General features: G+C 39.9%; 1 protein-coding gene across 3 annotated transcripts in view; it reads left to right on the plus strand.

Annotated features, from left to right (window-relative positions):
* Positions 1-14,461, plus strand: part of HELZ (helicase with zinc finger) — a 193,708-nt gene that overhangs the window by 122,205 nt on the left and 57,042 nt on the right. For all 3 annotated transcript variants that reach the window (XM_066235080.1, XM_066235082.1, XM_066235081.1), the window contains 2 exons: positions 4,866-5,049; positions 6,875-7,103. In XM_066235080.1, coding sequence (XP_066091177.1) covers positions 4,866-5,049; positions 6,875-7,103 — 413 coding nt within the window. The remainder of the gene's footprint in view (positions 1-4,865; positions 5,050-6,874; positions 7,104-14,461) is intronic.

Here is a 14,461-nt window from a genome sequence, read left to right on the forward strand (position 1 = left end):
TCAGAGAGAGGGACAGATAGGGACAGACAGACAGGAAGAGAGATAGATAAGAAGCATCAACTTTTTGTTGTGACACCTTAGTTTTTCATTGATTGCTTTCTCATATGTGCCTTGACAGGGGGGGTTCCAGCCAAGCCAGTGACCCCTTGCTCAAGCCAGTGACCTTGGGCTCAAGCCAGCAACCTTGGGCTTTAAGCCAGTGACCTTGGGCTCAAGCCAGCAACCTTCGGCTTTAAGCCAGCAACGTTGGGCTTTAAGCCAGTGACCTTGGGCTCAAGCCAGCAACCTTGGGCTTCAAGCCAGTGACCATGGGGTCATATCTGTGATCCCATGCTCGAGCCAGCGACCCTGCACTCAAGCTGGTAAACCTGCACTCAAGCCGGATGAGCCCATGCTCAAGCCTGCGACCTCGGGGTTTCGAACCTGGGTCCTCTGTGTCCCAGTCTGACGCTCTATCCACTGAACCACCGCCTGGTCAGGTGGGGATGGTTCTTGATCTCTGCTCTTTGTTTTCCTTTGTTTGTTGAGACCCATGCTTTACTCATTTTATTTCCTAAGAAATGGCTTTATTATATAATAGTAATTCATCTTTACTTTAAAAAGTTGATCAAAGGCCTATAGCTAGAAGTTAGGACAAGAAAATCATTAGTACTCACTTGATAAAATCCTAGCCAAAAGCAAACTTGACATTTCGGTTAGTCTGTGCCATTTAATTTTAAGAAAAGGTAAACTTTTCTTTAAACGTTTGAAATAAATACTCTGTGTTTTCCCTTCAGATCACATAAATTTTTTGCCTTTTACTACATGTTTGAAGTACTGACAGATAACTGTAGGGTCTCCTTAATTATTCTTACACTCAGGCTGGAAGCTACTGGCCTGGAAACCAGGAAACCAGCCCTGGTAGGCTTGAGTGCTGACAGGGAGAGGCAGGCCTGAAATTCATAAGGTTTGGTTGGTGGTCCTGCTGTGACACCAGAGGTCAGAGCTGAGCCCTAACTGTGATCCCGAAGCAGGGCTGGTGTTTGCCAGGTGCTCAACTTCCCAGCCTGGGCCACATGTTTCTTCTTGATGACATGGCCAGTTCCCCAGGAAACCTACAAGCTATGGGACAAGTAAGGTGCATCCTCTTGGGTTGTCAATTTTACTAAAAGTGTTGTTGGGGGGATGAAATATTTTTCATATTTAAAATGCAAAGATAAGATTTATGTGAGAGTTAAATATTAAGTATGGAACATTAGCGACATTTGAAGCCACCTTGAACTTCACCAGCAGAGCATGGTTGTTCTTTCACTCTCTTCAGCCCCTTGAGTTCCTCCAGGGAAAGCAGTTAAACACACTGCCCCAGGGCTCTTTCCTTGGGGCAGAAACTGATCCTGGGTTGTGGGTGCTGATAGAGGGGGTATAGGTGTTGTTTGGGCTGAGAGTAGAAGCTCTTTGGTTTATAGGCAAGGGTTTCCAACTCTTCAATACCAGTGTAGGCGTGTATGGGCAGTACAATGTTTTGAGAAGCCCTGGACTTTTCCTGAGGGTAGACCTTGTTCAGGTGAGACTTGGGTCTGTTTTGTGTTTTAGAGCATATAGCACCAGTAACATAAATAGGGGGGAAATGAGTTGTTTGGTTTTTGTTTTTTTTTTCATTTATAAAGGTTCTGACTAAAATTTAGGAGGACATGATGAGATTTTGGAATGGTTTAAATTTCATTATTATGAAAATAACTTAGTCTCACACAGACTTAAAATCGTAAGGAACTTAGAGGATGGAATTAAAAGTAAAATTAAAGAATCTGGAGCTGAATATTCATAGCATTTTTGCTTTGTATAATTGTCCTTTGTTTAGGGAACATGGTTTTTTATTTTATATCCTGTGTTTGTCGACTGTGTGAATTGTCTTTTTTCACATGCTTACCATGGTAGAATGAAAGAATAAGAAAGATTATCCTTTTTTTTTCTTGATACTGACTGAGTTTATATCCCACAATAAGGAAATGGGCTCAATACAATGCTGTATTGTGGGGATATTAAGCACCAAGACACAATTCTTTAAAAAAAAAATGTATTGTCAGATGGATTTTTTTTAAGTGAGAGGAAGGGAATTAGACCGACACGCATGCACCCTGACTGGGATCTACCTGGCAACCCCTGTCTTGGGCTGGTGCTTGGACCAGCTGAGCTATCCTTAGCACCAGGGGCCAATGCTTGAACCAGTTGAGCCACTGAGTGTGGAGAGGAAGACAGAGAGAAATGGGAGAGGGAGGGGGAGAGAAGCAGATGATTGCTTCTCCTGTGTGCTATGACCGGGGATCAAACCCAGGATGTCCATATGCAGGGCCAATGCTCTATCCACTGAACCAGCTGGCCAGGGCCATATGGATTTGTTTTTTTTTTTAAGATTTAATTTCTTGATTTTAGAGAGAGGAGAGAGAAAAAGGATGGGGGATAGGAGCAGGAAGCATCAACTTATAGTAGTTGCTTCTCGTATGTGCCTTGACCGGACAAGCCCAGGGTTTTGAAACCACAACCTCACTGTTCCAAGTTGATGCTTTATCCACTGCGCCACCACAGGCCAGGCCCAAGATGTGAGGAATTTAGTGTGAAGAGAGGAGCTATGGAAACAAAGTTAGAAGTAGACTGATGTATATAGGTATTAAAAACTGAGCCCACCAGGTATGATAAAACTTGTGGCATAGAGGGGAACCTGGTTCTGCCTCATATACTGGGATTCTGTAGTTAGTTGTTACATATATTTATAGTTGTTATATCTTCCTGGTGGGTTGACCTTTTTATCATTATAAAATGTCCCTCTTCATCTCTGCTAACATTTTTTGATTTTAAAGTCAATTTAGTATAGCTACTTCAGCTAACTTTGGTTGCTGTTTACACGGCATGTTTTTTTTTCATACTTTTATGCTTTTATTTCTATTTTTGAGTCAGAGTATATCTCCAGTAGGCCACATCATTGCATGGTTATGTGTTTTATTGTAAATCTAGTCTAAAACAACTGCCTTTTGAGTAAACTGTCTAATTCATTCACATTTAGTGTTGTTATTAATATGGTTGGATTTGCCTCTGCCTTTTGTTTCTTGTATTCTCCGCCCACCGGCCCCCTCAGACCCTCCCACACAGCAGGAGATTGCGGTGGGGGAACAGGCACTAGCCATTGCTGCTCCCTGCTAAGTAGAGGCCTCTGTGGCACAGAGCTGTGGAAAAGGGAGCTGTGACATTAGCCAGCTGCCCAAACGCCCTGCGATAACCCTTCCACCCTAGGGAGATGGGGGAGGTGGGCACTGCCCCTTGGCTGCTGAAACAGGTAGACAGAGCTGTTGGGGGTAGGTGCTGTCCCTAGTTTGCATGCCCTGGCCTCTCAACTCTTCTTATGAGTTTCTGTAGGCTTTGTTGGGTGCAATGTATGCTTCTCAATTTCTCATTGGCTCTTTGATCAATCTGCGGAGGCTTTCAGTGATGGTTTGCTCATTTTGACCAGTTTATTAGATGTCTGTCTGGAAGAGAGTTTCCTCATTCCAAGTCTGTGCGTTCTGACTGTTGTTTTGTGCTGTCTAGAATATAAGGGTGTGAATACAAGGACAAAGTAGAGAAATGATTATGTGTTGCTTAGTGCCAGGAACTCTGTGTCATGAAGGGACAGTGGAGGTGTCTCCCCGACTTTCCTCTACCCCATATCTAACCAAGTGGGTGAATACAGCTCTGTATTATTCCTTATGACAGTAGACTTAGACCCATGTTTCTTACTCCCTAGTGAGAGCACCATGTCTTCAGTCCAGTTTGCTCTTCAAACTGGGGCAGTTGCTGTTACACCATAACAGCAGGGCGACTGTCATTCATTGAATTTGTATCTGGAAGTGAAAACTGCATCCTAGCCAATAATCCTCAAGTTCTTGAAAGGCATAAAAACTGTCAAATTTTACTAAGTATAATATATTTATAAGTTGCTATTATTAACAAATAGTAAATAAATAAATATTTAGAAGACAAAAAATTTCTGCTTCCTCTCTAGAATCTTTCCTGACTCTCTTTTGAGCTTGCCTTTACATGGTTTTTTTTTCAAATTAGGAATTTGTTTTCTAAATGTACAGTAATCTCTTAGCAGCCTAGGGACATGTTTTATTAATCATTGTATTTTCCACTGCACTAAGCATTGAAACTGTTTAATCAATTTATTAAATTAAAATAGATTTAACTACACTAAAAGCCAAATAAGTATCATCTGAAACATTTAGTTGGGTAGAATACACCGTTACTTTATTGTGATTTTAATGAAATGTCTTGGGTGAACTTGTATCACTAGATGATAGGGAACCCTGACCCAAATTTGTCCAGTCCCAGTGGTGGTTTGGTGCCAGCTGTTGGTGGCTCCGCTTAGTTACATCAGTAGGGGATGGGGCAGTGCTAGACCTTGTGTGGCCGAGACTGAATGGTGGCACTCATTCTAGGAATATTCTCTTGGTTGGTTTCATTGGCCTGACCTGCAGAGAGTGGACTGAGAACTACCGGGAATGTTGGAACTTGTGTATGTTTCCCTAGGTGCACTTGCCAGTTTTATGGCCGTGTCCCTGTTCTCCTTCCTACACAAGAACTTGAACCTGCCCACATTTAAGAATGGAGGAGACTGGGTAAAGGGTGGGGGATAATTGCCAATAACATTGTCTCTGATTTTTATGTCTTCACTGGGTACATTATTGTAGAGTTTACTGTTTGAAATCACTGTCTTCCTAAAAAGCAAAGCATTATTCTTATTTAGAGGCAATTTTAAAATGACATTTGCTAAAATGGAATCCTATTTCAGTTACCATATTCTTTTCACCAAACACTTGTGTAACTTTAGTATGTACATGTGTGTTTATTTGAAGGTATTTGAAGTAGTAGAACGTGTAGAAGAGTTAAGAAGGAAGTGGCCAGTAGCCTGGGGGAAGTTAGACGATGGCAGTATCGGCGTCGTGACTCCTTATGCTGATCAAGTGTTTAGGATACGTGCTGAACTTCGAAAAAAGAGATTATCTGATGTTAATGTTGAAAGGGTACTAAATGTTCAAGGTGAGTATTACTTGAAACAAACTAAGTTATTCAGATGCTTAAGCCTTGAAGTATGTGCACATGGGCTTTCTTATTCTCAAAATCTCTTTTTCTGGATGAGCAATTATGTCATCATTTCATATCAAGTTCTTTAATGCCAAATTTGGTAGTTAAAGGTCAAGCTCATTTACAAGTTTATTAAATTTTTGTATCTAAATAAAAGAAGTTTGAACAAATGAACTTTTTCAGTGGCCGCAATTATGTGACTGCCTCCTAAGTGAAGATAGTTGCCAGCAACTAGTTGCTACACAATTTATGCTTTTAAATATAGGAAACAACACTTTGATGTGAATGCTGAAAAGCCCAGTACAATCTTAGGTGTGACGGTACTATATAATGGTAAGTATAACAATTACTAAATCATGGGGAAAAATAGCTCCACTATTACCATATGTTGTCTAGGTCATGCAGAATTTGGGTGCATTTTAGAAGGAATATTACCAGTAAACTAGGAAGTACCCAAAGAATATTGAGTTAATAGTCTAGAAACTACCACAGTATGTACAAAGAATTGTCATTGATTGGCCTAAAGAAGAGAGGACTAAAGACTGACATGAAAACTGTATTCAAATATTTGGAGATCTGTCATAGAAAGAAGGAACAGATGTGTTACTATAAAAAAGAGAATTTAAAAAAATGTTGTACACACTAGACTCTTAAAGCTTCCTCATAGAATCAGCTGCATCTGCCTTGGTCACCAAGAGGCTAGACCAGGGGTAGTCAACCTTTTTATACCTACCGCCCACTTTTGTATCTCTGTTAGTAGTAAAATTTTCTAACCGTCCACCAGTTCCACAGTAATGGTGATTTATAAAGTAGGGAAGTAACTTTACTTTATAAAATTTATAAAGCAGAGTTACAGCAAGTTAAAGCATATAATAATAATTACTTACCAAGTACTTTATGTTGGATTTTTGCCAAGTTTGGCAGAATAAATCTTTATAAAACTTACTATAGTTAAATCTATCTTTTTATTTATACTTTGATTGCTCTGCTACCGCCCACCATGAAAGCTGGAACTCCCACTAGTGGGTGGTAGGGACCAGGTTGACTACCACTGGGCTAGAGAAAGGTGCCTTGTATTGAGTGGGGTCTTGGGAATAGATTATCACTAAGGTTGGTTCCAGCAATAATACTGAAATTTTTTTAAAATAAAATTTACCATTTAACCATTTTTATGTGTTCATGCCACCTCCCTACTCTTCCCAGCCCCTAGCAACCCCCATTGTGCCTTCTATGAATTTGACTGCTCCATGTGCCTCATTTCAGTGCAGGAATACACTCTGTCCTTTGTGACTGGCTTATTTACCTGAGCATCATGTCTTCAAGGTTTACGCAGGTTGTAGCATGTGTCAGAATTTCTTTTCTTTTTAAGCCTGAATAATATTTTATTACATGTATATACTGCATTTTGTTTATCTCTCTCCTCTTGGTGGACACTTGGGTTGCTTTCACCTTTTGACTATTGTGAATAACACTGCCATGAATATAGGTGTACAGTGTCTGTTCAAGTCCCTGCTTTCAGTTCCCTTGGGTAGATTCCTGGAAGTGGAATTGCAGGATTATGTATTAATTCTATGTTTAATTTCTTGAGGAACTGCCATACTATTTTCCATAGTGTTTTATATGCCATTTTACACTCCTACATGCAGTGAGTGCACGAGTTCCAGCTTTTCCATATCCGTGCCAATACCTGTCATGTAGCAATAACATTAAAAAAAATTCTTTTATTTTATCAGTGGTTCAGAATAACAATCTTAACTCTTCTTTTCTATTTTTTTAATAGGAAAGCAATTTAGAGTTTTGTTTCTTAGTACAGTACGTACAAGGCATACTTGTAAACATAAACAGACACCAATTAAAAAGAAAGAGCAACTGCTGGAAGATTCCACGGAGGACTTAGATTATGGTTTTTTATCTAACTACAAACTCCTCAATACTGCCATCACCAGAGCCCAGTCCCTGGTGGCTGTGGTGGGCGACCCCATTGCTCTGTGCTCTATTGGACGATGCAGGTAAGTACGTGACTGATGGAGACATCAAAGGGGAGAATGTAGAGTCATGTACATTCCTATGTGTACATTTACTTATATGACCTCTTGACTAATTAAAATCAAGTTTAGTTATACCTGACATATGGAAGAAACACAAAATTTTATTGCTTTGAGTATGTTATACACATAATTGTGTGTTCATTCAGTCATCATTCAACAGCTATTTCCTGAGTCTTACTGTCTTCTAAACACTCTTCTAGCCACTGAAGGTAGATCAGTGAACAAAGAAGACAAAAAATTCTAGTTTTGTGGGGCTGACATTTTACTGGGGAGGAGAAAAAGGCTGACAATAGACAAAATAAGAAACAATGTCATATTTTATTTGATGTGGTAAGTGCATTGGAAAAGAACTAGAACATGGAGGGAGTTAGGAGTGCTGGGTGCGGTGGGCGGGTTTGTGGTCCTCACAGTGTGGTCAGACCAGGCCTCCCTGAGAAGCTGGCGATACAGGTGAGGGAGGCCGTGAGCAGATACCTGGGGTAACAGTGCTTCAGGAAGGGAACAGATGATGCAAGGGTCCCCAGGGCTGTTTGTGTGTGTGTCTTTGATGGAAGTGACGTTTTATGTTGATAACTGCATTTCCCCCCTTCATTACTGTTTTAGCTCGTTTTTTTGTTTTGTTTTTAATTTTGGTTTTTTTTTACAGAGACAAAGAGAGAGTCAGAGAGAGGGATAGATAGGAACAGACAGGAACGGAGAGAGATGAGAAGCATCAATCATCAGTTTTTCATTGCGACACCTTAGTTGTTCATTGATTGCTTTCTCATATGTGCCTTGACCACATGCCTTCAGCAGACCGAGTAACCCCTTGCTTGAGCCAGTGACCTTGGGTCCAAGCTGGTGAGCTTTTGCTCAAACCAGATGAGCCCGCTCTCAAGCTGGCGACCTCGGGGTCTCGAACCTGGGTCTTCCACATCCCAGTCCAACACTCTATCCACTGCACCACCACCTGGTCAGGCTTAGCTCGTTTTTGATGAATTTTCTTCTCCACTCATTTTTTTTCAAGGCTTCTGAGTGTCAATAGTTCTTCCTGCCTGGTTAATCCAAAGGACTTGAATATCAGGGTGTTAGAAGTTGTTGTTACTTGTCTTTGGTTAGCATTGTTAGTATTCTTTAGATTGTAGTTATAGGAACTATTTTTACTAAAATTCTGTTAAAAATCAATGTAGATTTCTCTATACATTTTTTATTTACACCAGTTAATGAGGATTTAACTGCATTAAGCCAGCAATATAAGACTTGGCCTTTGCAGTATTTAAAAACTATGTTAACATTAACAAAAACCCAATAGACTAGAAATCTATATTATTCTCTTATGAAAAAGAAATACACCAATCAGGGATTATTTAAAATTTTGTAAGTCTTATAGTACCTGTCAAAATGACTTCAGGACAGTAGAAAGAAATGTAGACAGTTCCAAATATACCTTTTTGATATGTTAGAGGTAAAGTAGACAAAGTTGTTAGGAAACGGCTCTCTTTATCTTTTTTTTTTTTTCTGTATTTTTCTGAAGTTGGAAACGGGGAGGCAGTCAGACAGACTCCCGCATGCGCCTGACCAGGATCCACCCGGCATGCCCACCAGGGGGCGATGCTCTGCCCATCTGGGGCATTGCTCTGTTGCAACCAGAGGCATTCTAGCGCCTGAGGCAGAGGCCACAGAGCCATCCCCAGCGCCCGGGCCAACTTTGCTCCAATGGAGCCTCGGCTTCGGGAGGGGAAGAGAGAGACAGAGAGGAAGGAGAGGGGGAGGGGTGGAGAAGCAGATGGGCGCTTGAGCCAACCGGCCAGGGCTCAAGAAATGGCTCTCTTTAAACCAGGCTTCTGTTGCAGTGTACATAGGCAGCATTTTATTGTCTTTTGCCCTGTTTCAGCAGGAAAAAAAAATTCTATGGAAAGGCAAATGATTTGGGACCTTAAAAAATAAGCTGCACATATTAGAGTTTAAGACTCCAGAAGAAGTTAATATCCTTTGTCAGGGAAAACCATTAACAAAGGAAGCAAGTGGAGCTTTAATTTATGGTTACCTTATAAAAAATAACCTTAAAAAAGGTTGAATGGTTTAGGAAAATGTATGGCTAAACAGTTCTGTTGCAAAATATCTTTAATTTCATATAAAAAATAGATTTTCATTTGTTTTTAGCAACTAATGACAAAAAATTAGGTAAGGGAATATACTAATTTCAAGTTACAAGTGTGTAAAACTAAGCGCATTAATTTGGCCTTCCTTCTGAGAATTTTGCTTTAGTTACGTTACTGCTTATTGAAAGTGTATTTGGGTAGAATATTACTGAGATATTTTACCATTTTTGTTTTCTTTTACTATTTGATAAATGTGATAGCACGTACAGTTTGATTAGAATTTAAAAGATTGAAATACATGTATAAAATAGGACAACAGCCTGACCAGGCGGTGGCGCAGTGGATAGAGCGTCGGACTGGGGTGCGGAGGTACCCAGGTTCGAGACTCCGAGGTCGCGCGCGGGCTCATCTGGCTTGAGCAAAGAGCTCGCCAGCTTGGACCCGGGGTCACTGGCTCCAGCAAGGGGTTGCTCGGTCTTCCGAAGGCCCACGGTCGGGGCGCATGTGAGGAAGCAATCAATGAACAACTAGGAAGTCGCAATGCGCAACGAGAGACTGATGATTGATGCTTCTCATCTCTCTCTGTTCCTGTCTGTCTGTCCCTGTCTATCTCTGCCTCTGTAGAAAAAAAAAAAAAAGAAAGAAAAAAGAAAAAAAAAAATAGGACAACATTGCCTGACCAGGTGGTGGTGCAGTGGATAGAGCATTGGCTTGGATTGCGGAGGACCCAGGTTCGAGAAACCCCAAGATCTCCAGCTTGAGCGTGGGCTCACCAGCTTGAGTATGGGTTGCCATACTCAAGACCCCATGGTCATAGACCCCCTGGTCACTGGCTTGAGTCCTAGGTCACTGGCTTAAGCCAAGGAGTCACTTGCTCTCCTGGAGACCCCCCCCCCCCCAATCAAGGCACATATGAGAAAGCAATCAATGAGCAACTAAGGTGCCACAATGAAGAATTGATGCTTCTCATCTCTTTCCCTTCCTGTCTGTCTGTCTCTCTTGCTAAAAAAAAAAAAAAGTGTTAAAACTAACCAGAAACTGTTGGGGGAATGAATAGGTAAAATAATAGTCTTGAGCCACATTAGTTTTGGCCTTTCCTTATAAATAACTCCAGACATTTACCAATATGAATATTTTTTTTAAAAAAATCGTTACCCCTTTCTATAGAATACTGTGAGTTGCATGAGAGCAGCATTTTCACTTTGTCTCTGACTTAAACCATTAACTTTCTCAGAGCAAATAGATGAATGCTTCTTTCTGAGGCCATGCTGTCAATTCTCCAGGGCTAAATTCTGACTTGAAGCCAGCTCTACTGGTTGCTTATTTCTTACTACTGAGCTGGGGTATGCCAAGGACTGCAAATTAATTTGTAAGCTAAGCAAAATATTTTCTGAGAAGTGAACATTTTGTGTAGGAAGAAAAAGGCATGTGACCCATTGCTAAATGGGAATATTGATTATCTACATTATTTGGACTGTTTGGTCATGGCTCTAACCCAAGAGCTGATAGTTGAGGCATGTAGATATTTATGCTTTAAGCTTTCTGAATTCATTAGAAACTAGTTTACTTTCACTGTACAAAAAACCTAGAGAACATAGTGTGATTTTTAAATACTGTAAAAATGGAGGTATGAATTTTTTGTAGTTTGAGTTCATCAGAAACAATCTCCCCACCCATTCTGTATTTTCTAAAAAACTAATATGACATTTTCAAATATTGATCAATTTTTCAGTGAACAATTTCTGTGTATATATTCAATACACTGTTAGTTTAGAAGGCAGCTGGTTATGTAATCTTTTCTGTTGTACTTTTAAATAGAATTTTTCTATTAACCCAAAATGAATGTAGCGAACTTCCCCTTTGCCCACTTGCCAGACCAACAACTATTAAAGTCAGAGCTGCTGTTTATTGATAGCTTTCTCTCTCGGATGCTAGGTCTAGGTCAAGTGTTCTGTACACTTGGCCTCATTCAGTCGTCACAACAACCCTGCAATGTGGGTATTTTATTTGCATTTTAAATGGGCAGCCTGATTCAGAGAGTTGAAATTACTGCCAGGGTCACGTAGCTATTAAGAGGTCCACTCAGACAGATGTCAGATTGACTTAAAAAACCCAAGCTCTTCTCACTGGGTTACCCTGCCTTTCCAGGAGGTGGTGAATGTGGGGATAAATCCTCACGGCATGGGGAGAGCCAGGAGGCGCGTCCTGCGTGTATCCAAACCAGTGTGTTTTGGGAAAGGTCTTCCTTTTAGCTGAATTTCTTTATTTGCAGCTTCCTTTAACTCTGTGAGAGATATAAACATATTTCGTGGATATATAGAAACGTGTATGTATGTGTCTGAGTACATATACACAAACACTTTCTCTCTCTCTCTCTCTCTCTCTCTCTCTCTCTGACCTAAGGACATCAAATGATTTCTCAGTGTTTTGTCAGTGATCCCAGAAGCATAAAAACAAAACCAAATTTTGTGTTCTATAGTAATTAAAAGTACTTATAATGTAGAAACACACTTGAGTTCTCTAGCCAACATTACTAAGAAAAAATGTTAATGTGATGATACTATGTTCACACTTAGTGAGGGGGCTGAGAATTGGCGAAGTCTTTAAATAAGCATAGTGAATTCTTATTCTCATTTTGAGTGTAGATGAAATTCTGAAGTGATCTAGTGTGTGTTCAGAAATGCCTTATAATGCCATGCATAGTACTTCATTAAAATATTCAAGTTCAGGGTCAATGTAAGTGGTCTTTGAAAGAGCCATCACAAAGAGAGGAAAAGGATATTTTTGAGCTTTAAAACTAATAATTTTTAAAGAAAAAATTACATTTCTTTGAAAAGTTTAAATGTGAGAAGTCTTTTCAATAATAAAGTATAATAATACTCTCAACATTTCAATAATAAAAGACTTCAATAATAAGGTATAATAATAATAAAACTTTCGGTACCCTATTTGACACATGAGGAAACTGAGATACCAAGAGAGGTTAAGTAATTTGCCTGATGTTACACAGCTACTGACTGAATTTGAATGACAGCCACTCTGAAACCCAAACAGTCTAGTTCAGGAATCCAGGCTCTTGACCGTGTTGCTATCTATATCTGTGGGGCAATTAAAAGACAAGTGAGACTTCAAAGGAAATTTCAGGTTGCTTTCAGAACATGTTTAACTTGACTAACTTAGAGTGTTTGGTGTTACTTCTGAAATGGTGACCTTCTGCTCCAAGGCTGCTTCTGTGAGATCCCTGGGGTCTTGTAGACAAAGACTGTCAGGGAGTTACTGGCTTCTTGTTAAGTGTGAGGTTGTTTGAAGGTGAATTCGACTCCTATTCAGTGTAGTTGAGGTCAGGGAGGGTAGTATAGGAACAAGGTATGGAATTTTAAAAAAGGTAGCTTGAAAATAGAGCAAGTTCTAGCATTTTGGCTATGTAAGCTGAAAATGAAAATATGTTGTAAGAAATTACACCAAAAACTGAGCTAGAGTAAAAGCCAGTCCATTCTCTCTGGGTTGTTTTTGTTTTGCTGTGTCTTAAAGTTTAACACGAATGCGAAATGCCATTCAATGAAACTGATACTTGATCAATTAGACCAAAGATCTTTCTTTTGAATACGGCATGTAGCCCTGGCCAGTTGGCTCAGCGGTAGAGCATCGGCCTGGCGTGTGGAAGTCCCGGGTTTGATTCCTGGCCAGGGCACCCAGGAGAAGTGCCTGTCTGCTTCTCCACCCTTCCCCCCTCCTTCCTCTCTATCTCCTCCCATCCCATAGCCAAGGCTCCAGTGGAGCAAAGTTGGCTTGGGTGCTGAGGATGGCTCTACGGCCTCCACCTCAGGCACTAGAATGGCTCTGGCTGCAACAGAGCAATGCCCCAGATGGGCAGAGCATCGCCCCTGGGTGGGCATGCTGGGTGGATCCCGGTCAGGCACATGTGGGAGTTTGTCTGCCTGCCTCCCCGCTTCTAACTTCTGAAAAATAAAAAAATAAAAAAAAATAAAAATAATAATGAATACAGCATGTAGTAGCATTGTATTTTTAAATATGTATTCATTCAGTTGAATTTTGTGGCTTTTTAAATCAAAAGGGTGGGAAGGTTTATGGATTTTAGATCCTGAGTGCTATATTAAAGACAATCCTTCCTTAATGCTCAGACTATGAGAAAAAACCTTGATTCCGTCAGAAGAGTCCTTAAGAATAGAAAGGGCAGATTTTAGTGTGCCTTTCTTAGCAACACACACTTCTTAGAACTGGCTGACTCTCTTGTTGGCCTTTATTTCTTATTGTCAGGAATGCATAATAATATTTTGTAGCATTTTTTATTTTTCTTGTTGGCATATAGGCCTGAAAAATTTTAAATTCATCGTTAAAAAATTAGAAAAAATGATACAAGGCATATGTAAGAGAAACACAGTTTGAAATTAAACTGCAAAGTTGTTTTTTGGGTTGTTTTTTTTTTGACAGAGAGAGGGACAGATAGAGACAGGCAGACAGGAAGGGAGAGAATTGAGAAGCATTAATTTTTTTTTCAAAAAAATTTTTTTTTTTTTTATAGAGACAGAGTCAGAGAGAGGGATAGATAGGGACAAAGACAAGAACGGAGAGATGAGAAGCATCAATCATCAGTTTTTCATTGCGACACCTTAGTTGTTCATTGATTGCTTTCTCATATGTGCCTTGACTGTGGGCCTGCAGCAGACCGAGTAACCCCTTGCTCAAGCCAGCGACCTTGGGTCCAAGCTGGTGAGCTTGGGGTCTCCAACCTCGGTCCTTTGTATCCCAGTCCGATGCTCTATCCATTGTGCCACCACCTGGTCAGACTAAACTGCAAAGTTTTATGAACATATTAATAACCCAATTGCTATTCATATACTATTACACTATAAACCTTTTTAATTTATGCTTCTTGAAGCCATCTTGATTACTTGCTGTTCCATCTGGACACAAGGATACCAACTTGGGAAGAATCCATATCCTATATCTTTTATAGAATAATAGAACATTATTTGAATCTCATATTAATAAGTCATTTAAAATTTTTAAAATTTTTATGTTTTCTTGCATAATATGTATTTAATATTTTATTTACATTGGAGATCTATTTTCAAATAGATTATTTGAATGTTTTTTTTCTCCTTTAGTAAGAATTTAATTAGGAAATGAATAATCAGCATTAAAATGAGCATTTCAGCTTCCTGTATTTTCTATGATTAATTTAACTCTTAGTGTTGTAACTTGTGCTTGGGACAA

The sequence above is a fragment of the Saccopteryx bilineata genome, chromosome 6 (genome assembly GCF_036850765.1).
Source record: "Saccopteryx bilineata isolate mSacBil1 chromosome 6, mSacBil1_pri_phased_curated, whole genome shotgun sequence".
Taxonomy (NCBI): Eukaryota; Metazoa; Chordata; class Mammalia; order Chiroptera; family Emballonuridae; genus Saccopteryx; species Saccopteryx bilineata.